The sequence below is a fragment of the Tauraco erythrolophus genome, chromosome 9 (genome assembly GCF_009769465.1).
Source record: "Tauraco erythrolophus isolate bTauEry1 chromosome 9, bTauEry1.pri, whole genome shotgun sequence".
Lineage (NCBI taxonomy): Eukaryota > Metazoa > Chordata > Aves > Musophagiformes > Musophagidae > Tauraco > Tauraco erythrolophus.
Genome location: NC_141473.1, coordinates 38821341 through 38840060, shown reverse-complemented (window position 1 = coordinate 38840060; position 18720 = coordinate 38821341). Strand labels below are relative to the sequence as shown.

General features: G+C 42.4%; 1 protein-coding gene across 1 annotated transcript in view; it reads right to left on the bottom strand.

Annotated features, from left to right (window-relative positions):
- Nucleotides 1-18720, bottom strand: part of IPMK (inositol polyphosphate multikinase) — a 43854-nt gene that overhangs the window by 18420 nt on the left and 6714 nt on the right. Inside the window, exon 3 of the mRNA XM_086616522.1 lies at nt 3214-3310. Within this exon, the coding sequence (XP_086472648.1) occupies nt 3214-3310 (97 nt within the window). The remainder of the gene's footprint in view (nt 1-3213; nt 3311-18720) is intronic.

Genomic DNA, 18720 nt, shown 5'->3' with positions numbered 1-18720 from the left:
CAGCTACCCCTACAACCTCTCGAAGCACGAAGATTAAGGCAAACAAAGCGAGCTTCCGATTCAGGCATCAGGAGTATCACTGCTCTACCTCTTCAAGTCAGGTGCCCTCACAGCATTCGAGGATCTGACTCCAAGCGTCATCAATGAGGCTGCAGCTGAGCCCCAAAAACTAGAGCACTCTCTTTCCTCTCCTTGTTTTGTCAAACAAAAAATCGCAGGTTTTCCAAGCAGTTCAGATTTTCTGAATTATTATGTAGTACACCGCTAACCCAACGTTCCTTTGAAAATCATGCATTTGCCATCTAAAACCAGGTTAAATTAAAATCCCCTGCAGAGAAAAGAATTCATAAGGATTTCTAAGTCTTAGCTTTGGTAGGTAATCCTGACTACGCATCTCCAGGATTTAAACAAATCATTCCTCAGAGGCTTGCCTTCCCCTTTTCTATTTTTTCAGTGGCAGGGAAGGAGGCAGGAGGATGTGGCTTGACATATTTTTTTTACGTATTTTATTACAGTCCCACCAAAATTCAGCAAGTATGCACGGCATGAGGCACCGCAGACTTCAGCACGTACACGCTGATGCATTCCGTCCTCATTGGAATCAGAAGTGACAAAATAACCTGAGTCATCTGACTTCTTCTCATAACTTAGAAGACATCTCTCAAAACACAGGAATAAGCAGAGAAAAGTCTCAGTTGCTCCCAGCAACAAGAGAAGAAAAGAAAGGTTTGAAGCTGGCTTACATTTATCTACCCCGTTCTCAGTTTAGGCAACAAAAATTAGAGCACGGTATGAAATGAGCAGCAGTAAAATCACTTTAAAAAAATATGCAGGGGCAACAAGTAGGCAGCAAAAACCAGAGCTCTCAGCAGGAGATATAAAAAGCTTAACACAGCTCCTACATCTTTATAACAACGTTCCCACTTCTTTATTAGTAAACTCCAAATGTCCACAATGCCAGCGAACCCAAAGTTCAAATTAAATTGTCTCACTCCAGTTTTAGATTAGCTTAGGGAGATGGAGTGTCACCCACCTCTAACTCCACCTCCTGTGCAGTACTGTGTGCCATTTCCGCATACCACGACAGTTATTTTACAAATTTAACCGATACTGTGAATATCAGTCCATCTTTTCTGTCACACTTCCTATGTTCTCTTTTTTTTTTTTTAAAAACTCACCTATGTCCAATTTCACAACAACAAGGAGCTACTGTGTTCACTCTCAGAGGTTGTCTGGAGCTGTGCCTCCAGAGCCTGTAGAGCAGCGATTGCTGAAGGAAAGATCAGGCTTCCAACGTCAAGACTGCAAAACCCCACAAATACATCCTCAATCTACACTTGATAACTAGATACCTTTCTAGCAGCTATATTCCTTCCTCTGTTGTCACTGGGACACATCACAGCACCTAAGCATATTGTTCCATCTTCTGAACAAGAGCTTAATCCGCAGCTAATTTTGGGAGGACAGGTAACAAACTCATCCGCCATTTCCCCAAAACAGCTCCTCTTTGATCTCCCTCCTCTGTGTGGTTACTTCCCCTCTTCCTATTTTTCAAAACTTGATTTTCTGCTTTTTACACTGTCTTAATGCAACACTGGTACTTCTTTTCACCTCTGGTGTCCTCTGGTGCAGGTACCGATGCACAAACACAGGTTTTCCTTCACAGCTGGCATGAACAAAACTGCATTTGCCAATTCCTGCAGAACAACAGATTCACTTCCGACATGAAGGGCTTCCTCCTCAGCTTGGGATGTACCCGGCCCGCACGCGTGAAGCTCCGTTATCTCCAACGCACTTGATGTCTATCAAGACTACACAAAACTCATTCGACTGCAGACGACGGAGCTGGCAACGGAGTGTTTTGTTTGAATCCCCGCCATAGCTTTCTATGAAGAGGGCTCCTGATAGTGCCCAGACTTTTCAAGAAGCAAAACAAACAAAAATCAAAAGTTACTCTTCCTTTAAACAGTTATTCCTACCGGCTACATCTGGACGACTGATGGAGACGTGCCAAAATTCAGCCCCATGGGGCACAGCGCTAGTGAATTCCCAAGGTAAACTAGGGATATGTTGAATTACTGTATCTTGGCTAGACTGCACATTTTTACATCTTAAGATCCTACTGTGAATAGAAAAAAAATTGATTTGCAATTTGGAGAGGACATTAAGTGAGCTCCATGACACACATAAAACTATGAGGGAAGGAAAAGACAGCTCCAGTAGAGCTGTTTGAGTTAGTGCCAAACATTGAAGTGTGAAGGCAAATCTGAGCCAAGAAAGTGCAGGGGACTACCACAATCCTCCTTGCGTTTCCTTTTGCAGAGTTTAGCCACCGTCTTTGGACACCACCGTACCACCCTCTTTGGAAAACAAGTCTATCAAGTGACAGCACAAGCAAAAGAAGACAGAGTTATAGGAAAGGAGCACAATGTCTAGTTTCGGTGCCCGTGCATTTAAATAAGACTCAAGGGCATCCTTTTCGTTCTGTATGTTCCAGAAGCTCCGTTTTCCCAGTGTGAACAAGAAAGAGCAGAAGAACTAGTTTCTGTTTCAAATACATCAGTAACATCTGTTTTCTCCTGAAGAGACAATCTTCCAACTGTCCTCCAAAAATACCTTTTTCTCCCTGACTCCTAACACGTTACACAAACACAAAGTTAAGATACCAGAGCTTCACTGCATGCAAACCAGTAACAGCAGATGACAAGCAGAGCTCCCCAGCAAGGCATCTGCTGAAATAACTGCCTCGTGTGATACGGCACGGGGATGGGATCAAACCTCTGGAGATCCAGGAGCAGATTCCAGTTTGAATGTCTTCCCTCAGGCCCCAATCTATCCATTTTTCCTTCCTTACACACCCACACAGCGCCTGTCTCTTGCTCTGATGGCCTGACCAGACATAAACATGCAATCAGCCCACTCCTCCAACCTGATCCAGACCGGAGCAGCAGCTCCAGGGCAACATGCATCAGATCCAGCTACTCAGGAAACATTTGCCATACAAACAGCCATGCCCCATCTCCCCTAGGAGGAAGATCCCAGAGACCTAATCCAGCCAGAAGACTGCAAACTGGAACGGGTTGTTACAGGGAACATTAGTGGGTTACAAAATAAAACAAAAAAAAACCACTATGGAGCTTGCAACTGCCAAAAATCAGTCCCCAGAAGATTTTTCCAGGAGGTTTGGATTAACAGATAAAATTAGAACAGTACCATTTGGTGCAGTAGGTGGTGACCAGACACCGAAGTATTTTGGCAGATATTCCCGCAGCTCCAGAAGTATGCTGTCGCAACAGTCGGAGTCATAAACCTGAAAAAAATTAGAAAGGGTGGAGAGATCATCAGTTTAAAACATTCATTTTATACTTCCAATTGGCCCATAATTATAATTTCTTACAGCCTTTGTTTTCCTATGTTTAAGATTTCTACTTTACATTTCAAAACACATACGAGAGGAAGATGATAATTACCATAGTCCAGCATAAATGAATGGTATCCTGTCAAATTTACAGTGGAAAGGATGAATCAACTCTAACTAAGAATAACGTATAGCTTAACTTGAATGAAAATCTAAGCTATAAATGTTAGCATCGAAGCCTGTTTAGTGAAAAGGGTGTTTTCCTGTCCTGGATCCAAGACTGTACAGGATTACTACACTGTATGGCATATCTGAAGCTTTTTAAGCCATATCAGGTAAAACATACAAGCTCAGACTGGATAGTATTTCCTCATTTCCTCTAAATCAACTCACCCAGTAACTACATCACACTGACAACGCACAATTCGAACACATTTGTTTTCATTTGCGTTAACGCTTTCAACATTCTTCTCAACTTCTGTAAGAAAAACAGGAGCAGGTTGTGAACAGCTGCTGGCTTATATTCCTGAAGGAGTAATTCTCTGCGGAGTTAAAACAAAGCCTTGGATACTATCTGCTATGGAACTGCGTGACTGTCACCAGTTTGCAGTGGTGTTGTTCAGAGGGTTTCAAAACCACTTCCTTGACCGGATTCCCCCTACCTTGCCTGAAGATCTAGTTACGGACAGCAGGGACAGCCCGCAGCAGAGTTCAACGTGGTTTGCAGACTGAAAGATCTACATCCAGACAAGTACAGGTTACATTAGGAACCACCTCATCCTAAACCCCTTGCAGCTATCCCAGTTCTGATGGTCTCAGACTCGTGTCCCGTCCCTCAGCGGCAATACCCACAGACTTCAGTTGCCCACACGTGACTGGGACCAGCTAATCCTTCTGCTTTCCCTTCAGCCCACCACGCACAGGAGCGCAGTCAGAGCCCACTGCAAAGTCGGAAGCAATGCAAGAAAATGATTTAAAGGTGTGAACAGAGCTCTGCAGAGTTGGCTCAGCTCCTTGCTTCAGGATCCACATCTAACCATGGTGGGAGAACACACTCGTTTAGGTTGGAAAAGACCTTTAAGATCAAGATCAAGTTAATATCTTGCAACAGAAACGACAAAGGGTCAGTATCACGGAACACTTGCCTTAAGCGTTGTAATATTAATAGAGTTGGGGAGAAAAAAAACCACCAAATAGACCTTAAGTTCAGCTACTATTTTAGAGCACCAAGGCAAGCCTCGGCTACAATCACCGACGCCGTGTAACTCTAGACAGAGCCTCACGCAGCAGCAGAACGTTCAAATTAGTCAACGCAGGTTCGAGCTAAATTTAGGTTTCATCGCAGAAACCTCAAACTGGGCAAACTTGAACCTACAGTGAGCTTCAAACACATGGTGCTGTGCTGCAGCCCTTCAGGAGCATCTACTACAGGGCTCTTCTGGGCTGGTACCAGCCATAATTACGACGCTTTGTTACTGGGCAGTGACCGAGGTGGTGATACAACCAAATCCACACTGACTTTACACTAGAGCACTTAATTTGACCCATTCCTTTAACCAGCTCATGGTGTAAGCCCCATTTTAAAGATCCTAAGGAGGGGGCTGAACCCTCAAAGCACACAAGCATGCGCACGGCGTGGTGCATATGCCTGCCGCCGCACCCTCTACCACCGCTGCTGCCATCTTCAGCGCACAAAAGCTGCTGAGGTGCAAGTCAGTGTCAGCTCACAGCGCGCTGCTCTTCTCACGCATCCTGGTGTGATGAGCTGGCACCACCTCTGAGGGCTACAGGTAACCCAGGCCTACTTTTCCTCCACGCTACCGACATTCCTGCGCTCTAAGACAAAAAACCTTGCTTGTCCCTGGGACCAGTGGCTGCTGGTTTTTCATTTATGCAACATTTCATTGCTGAGCCTCAGATGTTGCCAGCAGAAGACAGTGCTTTCCCCAGAAGACTGCAATGTAGCTTGACCTTAAGCTAGTGAGGATGGAGAATAAAAATGAAGGGTGGGAGAGTGTGTGTCTATATATATATATATATATTTAGGACAGGACAAAGAAGAGAGAAACAGAAGCAAAGACTGCAGTAGATAAGGAGGAGGAACACTGAATGCAACTAAAAAAAAAAAACCAGGCAAACATAAGAACCACCCATTTGCTTAATTTATTGGCAAAAAGACTCTGAGAAAGTGACGTGCCAGGAGACCACTTCCATTTTTTAAAGACGGACTGTACTCTTGCTCTGACTTAGTTTTTAATCACCAACATTAGGTGATTAAACTTGGCAACTTAGCAAGTAACTATGAATGTGCTCCTGTGTATTTCAGACAGCAGGATACCACAAAGATACTCAGATAATTTATAACGAGGTGTAACAGCCTAAAGACAAAGCCAAATGGGGAAAAGAGCTCCAGGGGTGATATCTTCCAAGTAGTCCATCCTTTAATACACAGATATAAGATGTTTTAAATGGAGACAGAACTCTCAGTAATACATTGTTTGGTATCATTACTTCAGCAGAACAGAACTAAGTGCATTATTTCTGTCTCTCAAGAAGTTCCCTTGCTCCCAGAAACAGTAATAAACTCCCCTCACAAGTTTGATGAAAGACATACAAAGCACTTATTTGACCTTAATACAGACTTCAATCCCAGCCTGTAATGTATTTGCACATCAAACAAGAATAAGCACTCGGTTAATAAAGATCAAAGGAAGTCATTTGGTTTGGGCAAAGCAACAAAACCAGACATTTCAGGCATTACGCTCATTCCTACGCAGGAAGGAACTGCTGTCCTCATTAGAGAGGGGCTTCGTAAACAGCACCCATGGCACAGGCATTTCTTCTCATTTCATACAACCTGGTAGCAAGCGACACACTTAGATGTCATTCAGAATGCCACGTAAACATATACATGACAAAACCATCCCAGAATTACACAGGAAATAAACAACACACCTTATGCCCCAAAAGGTACTGCTGCCAATACTGCTGGCAAACTCACGGAAGAGACAGGCTATCACTTACCCCAGAACAACCTTTAGAAATAAACCCTTATATTTTCACTTGTATCAACAATACTTCAATTTCATTTCAAGCAGTTTTGCCTTTTTTTTTTTCTTTTAAAGGTAACAACAGGTCGATTGCTCCAGCATACACTGACGAGTACAAGTTATTTCTGCTTTACTGGTTACTGTACATAACGTTTTCATCCAACGAATCAAGAACTGCAAAACAATTCAGTGTCAGCTCAGCGAGGGTTGGTATCCATTCCATGTATCACAGGCTACATTCTTCCAACAGCACAAACTGGAGACATAAAACGTAGTAACTGTTGGGCTTAAAAGCAAGTAAACAGGATGCTGACATTTGGAGGGCTCACAAAATGACTATTACAAATTATAGCAGCTAACTCAGAGGAAGAATATGCCCCAGATATGTCCTGTAGCGGCTCACATAGTCTAACAGACACCATGAAGTCATAATTTCCAGTTACTCAGGAGTTTTTAATTCCGAGGCAAATTTACCATCCCTTAGTTTTTAATCCAAAGGACGCTCTGTTTTGGTAAATCTGACCCAAACAGATTCATCTGTTTTTTAGTGCAAACAGGGGCTGCTTGGGAGAATGGGAATGTTCTTTTCCTTATTTAAAGCAGCACGACATTTGGGTTTTTTTGTTGTTGTTGTTTTCTACAGACTGGCTAATCACACAGACAACAGAGGGAGGGTAAAACAAATGTTCAAATTTCAACAGGAAACTACTTCTGGCAGTAGAGACCCGTCTTCAATTGTCCTGATGAAAAAATACCACTTTGACAGACAGGTAGTGTAAAGAGAATCTTCTACAGTACACAAAAAAGTGGATTTAACAGAATATATATTTTAAATTTGCATTTGAGTAGGAAACTAAATGACAGAGGAGGCGCGTCAGTCTGAAGCATCACCTTTTCTCGGTGCTGGCTATCACAAATTGTCCCTAAAGGCAGTAGCACCACAGCTTGCAGAGTCTCAGCATACACAACCAGTGGCCAACACGAGGCAGCCAGTTGTTTCCGACAGGGTTTCAGGGGGTTCTTAAGGGGGAGGGAGCAGTTAACAAGTCAGATGCTCAAATTAGCAAATGCAAGATTTACAGATGACAGTGCAACCTTAATTGTGTCTCCCAGTGTCTCCGCATTATATCACAGACTTTAATTACCTGAGCACACACCGCATTTCCCTCCGGACTCCTCCATCACCCAGTTACAGCAGGCAAGTACAAGGGCCAAAAAACTGAGGTTGAAACGGCAGCTGCGAATTTAGCAATTCCTAACTGCTTGGCTTTACAACTCCGATAGCCCGTCCTTCTTTTCCAAACCAGTACCATCATGTTCTGACTCACAAGTGTCCGCAGTACTTGTTTCCACAAACACGGCTGGAATTCTGTCAGCTCTGCTTATATTCAAAAAACCCTGGTACTAGAGTAACTCCAAAAGTTAAATATTTGTGAATGCTGTTATACTACATGCTACTGTACCGAATCGTTTAGTTCACTATCCAAAACACAGCTGTACTAGCCGTGAGATTGTAATCGTTATTCTCACTGAAGATACTTACAGAAAGACTAAAAAAGCTTAAAACAAATCAGGATATATTCTCACAATCTGATCAGGTAAATGGATTTTCAATTAAAAATGGCGCATGCTTGTCACAATCATATCCTTCTTCCAGGAGTGAGGGGAAAAAAAAAAAAAAAAAAGAATTATAGCAAGGAGTTAGCCATCTTACCTTCCAAAAAAATAAAGGCTGTGAAAATAAGCTTCAAAAAATCTCCCAAAGAGATACTTATTTGGTGATGTTTATCAAACCAGTCATTCTCTAACAATGCCAAAAAAAACAGTAGGTCTTATTTTATCCACTTCCACATGTTTTATATAGTCAGATTTAGGCTGACCCTAACAAGATTTGCAGCCCCAGGCACAGAATCATCTTTACAAGAGGCAAAGCAAACCCTGACCCATTTTTGACTATGTGGAAGAGCTTCAAAACCAATTACTACAGAGGCAAGGCAGCAAAGTATTCTGCAAGACATAAGCAGGCACCTGACTCTGCCCCATCACAAGCAGAAAAGGGTTGTTTCCCTGTTCACAAGACAGCAAACTTCCAGCTCATCTTTCATCCCACAAGATCCCCGGGTAACTAAACATTAACAACAAAGCAAGTTTAAACTATTTACTTTACCTACACAAACCCTCTACTACTGCTCTAAGTCACCCATCTGAGCACAGAGCAGGGCAGTGAGCATCGGGGCATCCTCGGTCAAAACTGCAAAACTAGAGACCACGTTTCATCACAAATCTCTCGCCACAGAACTGAGCTTCCTCTTGCCCTTCAGTCTCTCCTAGGTTCCCATCTCAGCAGCACAATGAGGTGTTACGTTCAGCTTCAAATGCGTAGGAGCTGGAGTCTTCAACGGACTTGAGGGCTCTCCAAAGTCGAGATAATTCTTCTTTCAGAACGTGCAACAAAGTCTGATCCCTTAGGCACAGCAATCTCATTCATCTTTATTTCCTTTTTTTTTTTAGGAAAAAGTAAGCTCTTGAAGAAAATGCCCAATGAAGTGTAGGCGATTATATTTGCATTAACAGCACAAATCACCTGTTAAGCAGCCTCTTAAGTAGGTTATGAGACTCTTGGAGTGAATATAGTCCAAAAGTACACAGCAAATTGCATATCAAAGTCTCTACTCCAGAATCTACATTCTATTCCTTTGGTTCAGTCGTATCCATTTGCACGTACGACAGAGTGGAGCGGAGTTCGCATTAAGTACTCTCCCTCGGAGGCCAAAACAAAGAGAATACAGCCTAAAAAAAATGGGTAAGACATACGGCCATCGGCCATCCGACAAGCAAGTTTCAATTTTAACACCCTAAATACTACTTCTCCCACTCTTACTTACTCTTATTCTTCCTTCTTAGCTTGACAACACCTACCATTCACTCAGTAGAGCTGCAGTGATGCTGTCCTAAAGTTACCCACCGCAAAAACTCAAGCTACCAGCAGCCAGAGAGATCCAGCAAGTTTCAAGGCAAAAAGTCATTTTGCCAATTTGTACCTCCCTTGAAGTATGGTACAACCAGTTTTCTCATCTATCTTTACAACTACTGTACCAAAAGACAGCTCTGTGACTGCAACGCACATGTGGTGTAACATGAACACTGCTTAGCATTTTAAGGGAAGACACAGATGTGGTCAGAAACCACCACCTAGACACATCCAGATCCTCACAGATACAAAAGCAAGTTGAACAAAGACAGCAGCTGAAGTGTTTTCACATGAATTTTCTGCTCCAAGGAGTTTTTGTTTGGGTTTGTTGTTTGTTTTTTTTCAAGCAACTCCAACTATTTAGCAGTTCGAGCTTATATTATCACTGGAATTATGGAAAGAAAATGGTAGAACAATAGGACAAAAGGGAAAATATGCCAGTGTCACTGTCCCACTTCTGGAGAACATTAATAAGCATTATCCTTTGTTTCTGGAAAGCTATCTGATCACAGCTGAAGATTCAAGCTAGGGAGTGAGAGAGAACAAGGGGTGGGAGGAACCCTGAAGCGGTTACAGGTAAATAGGCAAAATTTAATTTTACATTTCAAAGTGGAGACAAGTCCTGACAGACATATCTTGGGTTGTTTTTTCCTAACACTGGAAGAGGCAGCCCTCATAAAGAATTTACTGCAACGTTACCCTAAAGGTGCAGTTTCACCGTAGTTTAAGTCAACGCAAGCCAGGGCTAACACAGTCCCACACACATTTTCATCCCACCCCCTGCAGCCATGTCGGCATCCAGCTGGTCCCAGTCTGCTGAGCACCTTGAACTGGCTCACCCTGTACGTGCCAGGTCAAAGCACTCTGTTTAAACTGCCATTTAAGTATATATACCATCGATACCTCTGAAACACTTAAAATTATGCCTTTGCGTTCTCTTTGTTTGTGTTCCCCTTGATTTCGACAACCATATTAATCTAAATTATTTGTATTTTACAGCAACTATGTATTTTGCCATCTCCTAGTGTATCTTACTCCTTAATTCCAGAATACTCAACTCCCACCTGCAGCCACATGTCCAAAACAATTATTTCAAGGGCTACCCCACGAGCATTACACCAGATTTATAGTCCCTGTTCCTAAATCAAAAGCTACTCTGCCAGCAACAGGCTCTACTTTGTGACGAGAACACTCTCCAAGACAGAGACAGCTAGGAATAATCTCTTTTTATTATTTTTTTTTTAATGGGCAAAGAAGAATGGCACCTACTAACAGGAATTTTAGTTGATGGCTTATGATTCTGGGAAAGTACACAACGCCTCCTTCCACGAGGACTAAAAATAACACCCCAGAAGCTATTCTGATGTTTTCTACCCAAGTAGAGGGGTTTTCAGTTGTTAGAAAAGATGTATCAACATCAAAATACCTAGTTTGCAATAACTAGAGGTATTTTTTGATTTGTTTTGAACAATTAACTCTTTGGAGTCCCACCTACACATGGTCTGTGCAAAACTGGAAATTACAGCATCCATTATGAGCCCTGCATCTTCCTTTCACTCACCAGCCTGCTGGACAAGCACACAAGTTGCTCCAAACTTGGGAGCAACTCCCCTGCCCACCACCAGCAAGAAAAGACAGCAGCAGTGCTAACTTGTGCTAGAACACACTGCGGGGAGGAACCAAAAAAGAACAACAGTAATAACACCCCTAAGAAACCCTTTGATCAGAGTCTGCACCAGTAAGGCAGAGGAAAAAAAAAAAAAAAAAATCTGGGTAAGTGGATTGTGTTACATTCAGGCATAGTGAGCCAAGTCATGTGTTTTGCTTTGTCTTCAAGAAGATTTATAATTTTTTTTATATATATATACACACACATATATTTATATAAAAATACACACGCAATCAGAAAAATAAATACTCAAAGACTGAAAAATAATTGCTCCCTAAGTACTGGACATTACAGGAATTTTAACAAGCATGTTATGCACACAGTGGGACAGGCAACGTAACATTTAATGGACTTTTTAATTTACTCGTGGTTAATCTGGTACCTGGATGACCAAGAAACACACCAAAACATTACATTGTTTTCCACCATATGCACTAGTGATTCACATCTCTCATACACAGTCCTGGCTTTGTACAATATGCTCATATTAAAAAAAAAACAAGGAAAAGTCTGTAATCTAGAAACTGGAATTGTTGCTTGCAGAGTCAGACTGAATTTATTTTCCTTTTCTTTCAAGGAGGCAAGCCACACTTCCCTCAATCCCATACTGGCAGCCCACCAAACATATCTTATTTTTAAATAAACTTATCATGCACAAAGTGCTGTATTTTCTGTGTAACACCAACACACCTTTAGTAAGTTTATCTGTATTCTGAAACATTCATAACTGAAGTTTAAACAATATTTGATTCAGTCTGAAAAAGTTAGCACTTGCATGACCCTCTAGCACAGCAGGAGCACTGTTCTGTAACTTAATCCAATTCAACACACTGAGGATATGCACATTAAAACTATGCATTTTTGCTTTATTTTCAGCCAGATCTACTCTCGGGAAGGAATTTTCCTCAAAATCAAGTTGGTAAAAGACCTGTGGGTTGTTTTTTTTTCTGCTTACTTACATAGCATGGACCGTAGTCTACTCAGTCTGTTACTGACTGCACCCAGTAGTTCCCCGATAGCATCAAATTGCAATAACGGCCTTTTACTGTCTCCTTTTATGAGGTTTTCTTGGATTTATTAAAGCAGGCTGTAGTTTATTCTGTGGCACACAATACACAAGGAGCACAGGGAACAGACGCTCACCAGACTCTTCCAGGCTAACCTTCTACTGCGCGGTGCATCCCTTCCAAATTTGTGTTTGCTGCAGAGTACAAGAATCACAAAAACCTGCCAGGCTTTGTAAGTCTTACTGTTCTGGTACGGTAGGTTTTCAGTCCTTTAATAGAGATGTGAAGTACAAAAAAATTGAGTGTTTATAGGACAGTAGTAGGAACTCAGCAGATTCTTAGACCTATACTTCATCCTTCATCTCTCAGACAACTCCTCATGTGAAAAAGATCTGCAAACGAGCTGCCAGTATTTCACAATTTGGTCAAAAAGCCATTTTTTTCTTATTAGCAGAGGAGTACTGCATGTCCTTCTTTTAACTACAATACTTCGGCCCAGGCTCGTGGTTTAAACCATAGAGTGTGAGGCAATTTCACACACTGGTTTGGGAACTCAAATTTGCTTATTTCCCCAGCAAAACAGAATCCCTCCCGGGCAGTTTCTCAGCAGGAGGAGCAATGCCAAGGGCAGAAATGGATTGTATCAGAATGTGCTCGCCTGTTTGCAAAGAGGTTATTTTTATTCTTCACTACCTCTTCTGGAGATGCAGCAGACCTGGATGTACCAGAACAAGACCTGGCCAAAGATAACCTTTCAGGATATTGAGCTCCACCTCTGAATGCAGGAGTAACTAAAGGTTTGGGCAAGGCACTGCATCCTCAAAATAAGATGTTAAGAGAACCGTGCATCCTATTTCTCCAAGCTTTGTCCATACAAGACTGAAAATCAGAACCTTAGCTGGAGTCTTGATCACAGGATAAGGATATTTTAGTACACAATAGCAGCACGATGGCCATCATCCACTCCCTTTTTCAGTCAAGGATAATCATCTAAATCAAGACTATAAAATCAGTTAACTGAGTTTACAAAATAGGATAATTCATCCTGAAGCAAGACATACTGTGCCTCCCCAATCCCCTTCCTTCTCCGTCCCTAGCAGAGAACAGTTTACAGAACACAGGCTGCCTTATCGTGATTTGTGCTAGATGGGCTGAAAGGGGGCTGAGCCTTATGAGTCAGTTCTTGTAACTCTACGCAAAAGCTTCCAGGCCAAAAAACATCTTTCAGGCTGCTGGCTTGATTTTATGCCACGGAGGGTGAGGGAAGTCACCAGAAGTCTTCTGCACTGCCTGAAGCTGCTTGAATACTAATTAAAATTAGACAACGCAAAAAAGAAGAAAGTATCAAGCAGTAAGGAAAAGCTGAGGCACGGGAGTAGCAGCAGGTTATTGAGAATGAAATAAATCAAACAGTAAGGAGATTACTGATAATGGTCCAAACAGGCATACTTCCTGCACGTTTCTCAGCAGAAGCACAAGGAACTATGGCTTCAGGAACATCGATGTAATTGGGTCTTCACTAACACGTTACCTTCTGGTCACAAACTCAAAGACTAATTGCTCCAAGAGAATCATAGAATCGTCTGGTTGGAAGAGACCTTCAAGACCATGGAGTTCAACCATTAAAAAAAAAAAAAAAACAAAAAGAGAGACAGCAAAAGTTGTGCAATGGATATTAATTCTGCCTTATGTCAGGTTGTAAAATGAGTCAGTAAGTCCTTCAGGGGAGACAAAACAGAAAGACGGGTCATCGCCCTATTGAAAGCTGTGTTATAATGCATCCAACAAAAGTTCAGGACAACAATTGTGTGGGCAACCACGAAACCATTACTTCCCAACTTTCAAGTGCCTGACTCTCACCTAACCAACGTAAATCTCTTTTACGTGCTGGAGCTATTTGTGTCTCTGACATCCTGGCTTTGTTTTCTGGACATGTAACAAGAGTGAAAAACAATTTCTATTATCTGCAGTGGTAACAGCTTCCTTGAATTCATATTGTGTGTCAGCAGGGCTTGAACCCTGAACTTCCAGAGCGCTGCTACAGCAGTTAACGGAGCCGTCGTTAATTAGCAATGGGTGGAAGATCTGTTATCCACAAGGGCCAGATGCCCAGCACCATTATCTTCTCCCAGCGCTACGTGGGGTGCATCAGCTCCCTCTGCTCCCAAGCATTGGGACAGAGGCAGAAGGTTGCAAGAGCTGAGCTGGGACTGGGAAAATCCCATCTGCCTTTTCATTCCAAGCCCCCAAAACTACCCTTGTCCTCTGGGACATGGGTATCTGAGAACTAGGGTAAGATTTGCATTACAACAGCCTTGGAAACATTAGAGTATGGCCGGTATGTTATTTGGAGCCATGATTTGCCAACATCACGAGCACCTGCTACGGAAATTCTGACATGCAGCCGCTAGCAAACAGTGAGGGGGAAAAAAAATATAAAATCAAAAAGGTAAACACTGGAAGTTGTCCATGCTGCAAGAGCTCTCTCAGGACAGTTTTCAGCAGGCAGGATGAGGCAGGAAGGTGGACTACCCATACCCCAAGCATCACGCAGTCACCACAGGAGAGCAAAAGGGCAATTCAAATAAAAGTTTACAGGAAAATTTGTTGATCTGTTAAACATAAAATCCCAGTTTATTAGCTACTGTATTAGCAACCTTTAAGACTTCGGTATGCCATGCTCAGAACAGGTTCACACAGTAACAGAGGCTTACAGCCCCACTGAGCCAATGCCAGAAATCAGAAGTGAGAGCTGCCATCTCAAAATATTCCAGTGACGACCTTTCATTCTGTTGAACGTAATCACAGAATGTCAGGGATTGGAAGGGACCTCAAAGGATCATCTAGTCCAATCCCCCTGCTGGAGCAGGGCCACCTAGATCGCATCCAGGCGGGTTTGGAACATCTCCAGAGAAGGAGACTCCACCACCTCTGGGCAGCCTGTTCCAGTCTTCTGTTACCCTTACTGGGAAGAAGTTCTTCCTCATGTTTAAGCAGAACCTCCTATGTTCCAGCTTATATCCATTTCCTCTTGTCCTATAACGTAAGAAACACTCCATCTCTTACTGCTAAAAACACAGCTTGTAGCAAACCATAGTCATGAAGGTAACCTCAACAACTGTAAATTCTCTCTTCCTCAGTTTTAAATATTTGCAGCCCAAGCTCTATTCTTTTTGTGCCCACAAAAGCAGCTGCCCTATTTAAAGCCTGACATTCCAGCTTCCTCCCCCTCTCCAGGGCACCAACAGGACAGGAGTTTCTGCAATGCTACATTCTTGACATGACAAACTAAGAAAAACCCTGCGCTGAAGATGATAGCTCTTAAATAGGAAGAGAGATCTGTGCTAGCACACAGTGCTCTTGGGTACAGCCTGGTATGTTTGAGGCAAGAGCTCTGCACCCAGCTGAGCCGGGAGGTTTTACCTCATACAGTGACTGCACTAACCTTTTCAAAGGATGCTTTTCTCACAGTTCCCAACTCATCTGCCAGAAGAGATCGCCGTAGGAGGGCTGACAGGCTTCTTCCCTTCCCTCTCCCAACACTGCTGAAATAAACCAGACTGTTTCAGCACGTACAAATGTGCCCTGGCATAAAGCAGGCTGAAGCCAAGTACTGAAATGCACCAAGTAGTAGCCTGCTTTTGCGGATTTCTTACTATGCATGCATGGGTAGGCAGCCTACTGTAAACACACACCACCTTTTACCAATTTATTTTCTTTAATGGAAACAGGTCACTACTAAACAATGTATTATACTGCATTTTCAAACAACACTATTTTCCTGTTTCCACATTTCTATATGCTGCTCCCTCCTGAAACTCCTTTAAAAGCAGTCCTTCAGAGCACCTCAGCCTACACGTTCTCACCAAGTATTTCTATTAGATGGGAACGACTGATTATCAGTGTAGAAGTCCTTAAAAAAACACAACTCTTCCACTTAATTTTTTTTTTCTCCACTTAATTTTTTTTTTTTTCTTCTCTTGCTGCTCATATCTATTGAAAACAAATTATTTTGTAGCTATTCAAGGTTAAAAAAACCCTAATTATTTAACCAGATAAGGGTATCAGAAGACCTGGTAAAACACTCCGTGATTATGCAGCCTATGTTTGTCAGGAGTTCCTGCCCTCAAGTACAGGAAGGGAGTTTGCAGGAACAAAACTGAAACATCATTATTTTGATTTGATAATTACTCATATTTACAGATCTCAATAGAAAGTGGACCTTACCACTGGGAAGTCACACTCCAGTGATAAGTTAAGCAATACATAGTCAGTGATTAACAATGACTACAAACAGCTCATTGTTCTGCTACATTTTATCATACAAGGTATTAATGATAATCTTGTCATGCTCTATTTTTCTCCTCCCTCTAGCACAGAATCATGGCAAGTCATTTCCCCATCTGTAAAGAATGACACATAAATATTGTAACAGAGGTAAAATTTGGTTTACTTGGTGCAATAATCTCTTAAGACAGACGACCAGTATCTACAGGGTGGTTATTTTTTAAACTGCTGAACTGAGAATTATTATCAGGAAAATAGAAAGCTAATCTAATGGCATTCTAAGTAGGAACTACTAGAGAGATTTTTCCAGTTTCTCACTTTGACAAAGAGCTGTGAAATTCTTCAAAACTTCCAGTTGTCACCCACTTCTGAGCAGGCTGACCTATAGATCATAGAATGGTTAGGGTTGGAAGGGACCTCAAAGATCATCTAGTTCCAACCCCCCTGCCATGGGCAGAGACACCTTCCACTACACCAGGTTGCCCAAAGCCTCATCCAACCTGGCCTTGAACACTTCCAGGGATGGGGCAGCTACAACTTCTCTGGGCAACCTGTGCCAGTACCTCACCACCCTCTGAGGGAAGAATTTCTTCCTTAGATGCAATCTAAATCTCCTCTCTTTCAGTTTAAAGCAATTTCCCCTTGTTTTATTACTACATGCCCTTGTAAAAAGTCCCTCTCCAGCTTTCCTGTAGGCCCCCTTTAAGTACTGGAAGGCTGCAAGATCCTAGTTTCAGATCAGTGTCTTCCTCAAGTTTCCATTCCAAAATGGAAGGCCATTTCGTTTGGGGTCCCCTGGTCAGCAATCAGCTTTGTGCTCAACAGAAAATAACCATTACTTGCCCAAGGGAAAAAACTTCTGGTGATTCGCTGACGCAGACTATGGCCCTCTGTCATGTTCACACACCCAGCAGAAGGCAAATCCAGCAGTTTCAGAAGAGAAGACTGTCCGGATAGAAGATACTATCTACCTGATATCACCCTGGTATCAGGTTAAATATATCAGTGTTATATCCAAACCTGCCTGTTAATTCCTCATTATCTTCTATCATGACACATTTCCTGCAACCTTCAGCTCACAAGGAAGACTGCATGCTGAAATATCGCTTCCTGGTCACTGCTGGTTATTGGAAGACAATTCTGTCTCAGGTCTGCAATAGAAGCTCTCCAGCTGCCTTGTGCAGCTGAAACTGAGACATGCTCATCTTCTCATTACCTCAAACTACAGAGGTTCTCAATTACTTCAGCTGAGGAGCTTGTCATTACCAGTAAGTAAAAAAATCCACTTGTTTCTGGCCTAAGTACTGGGGTACTAATCTTAATTCAGGCCAGGGTAAGGTCCCGTGCAAAGGAAGCGATAACCTATATATCGCTACAGACAAAACAGTTGTAAGTGCATATGAAAAAATAGGTGCAGAGATGAAAAACGAAAAAAAGGTCATGATTAATCCACATATACTCATGGGGAACCTTCTGGTTTGATCTTATCAACAGACTTGCTGTCAAGTCCTGACAAGGCAACAGCTGGAGATTCATCAGTCTTGTTTCACTTCTTTCATTTCTGCACTGTTTCTCATCTCCTGTAAACAAACTCTTGTCTCAAGGAGCGGTAAAATTCTCCTTCCCCCATTCCCTGGAGGCCCATTAGTCTACTCCAAGGTGATAATATCTCTTTGATTATAGACCATAAGATGTAGTGAGCTGTCACTAAAAGGAGGTAGTCTTGCTGTCATTTTCTCTCCTTAGCAGTTTAATCACTAAAACCGACAGAAGACTACCAACACAAAGAAGTTTTGCCATCTTTTAAATAAGTCAAATCAGTTCATCGATGTCCAAAAAGCACCAGCACGGCACAAGGTAAACGGCAAGAATGGAAAGAAAGGCCTTTCCCTCTTGGCAGCGATGAGCTACTGCACCAGCTCGAGCTGCGCGTGAAACTGTACCTTACGCTGAACCTCACAATCCGCAGTAATCCTCATCTCGTAACAACCATATGTAGTGCTTAGGTGTCTATATCCCACATCACGTGGCTCTTGCCTGAGAGAAAACATGATAGCGGTTAATCATTGAGAAGCGACAAATCCCCAAGACCTTTCTCCTGTACTTTCACCTGTATAACATACATACATTTCCTCTTTCCCTTCTCCTACAAAAAGGACATTCTAGGCCACACACAAGTAATTGTGCACACACCTTTCCCTTCTTCCGTATTTTTTTTTTTTTCCCAAGAATTGCCCAGCCCCTTTCCCAAATGGCTTATAACCAAAAAAAATTCAGTGTTGGAAGCAACCCAACAAAGCCCTGGAAGTCGTAACTGAAGCTAACTTTGCAAGTTACTAGCATTGAGACCTGACTTCTTCCCCCATGACATGGCACAG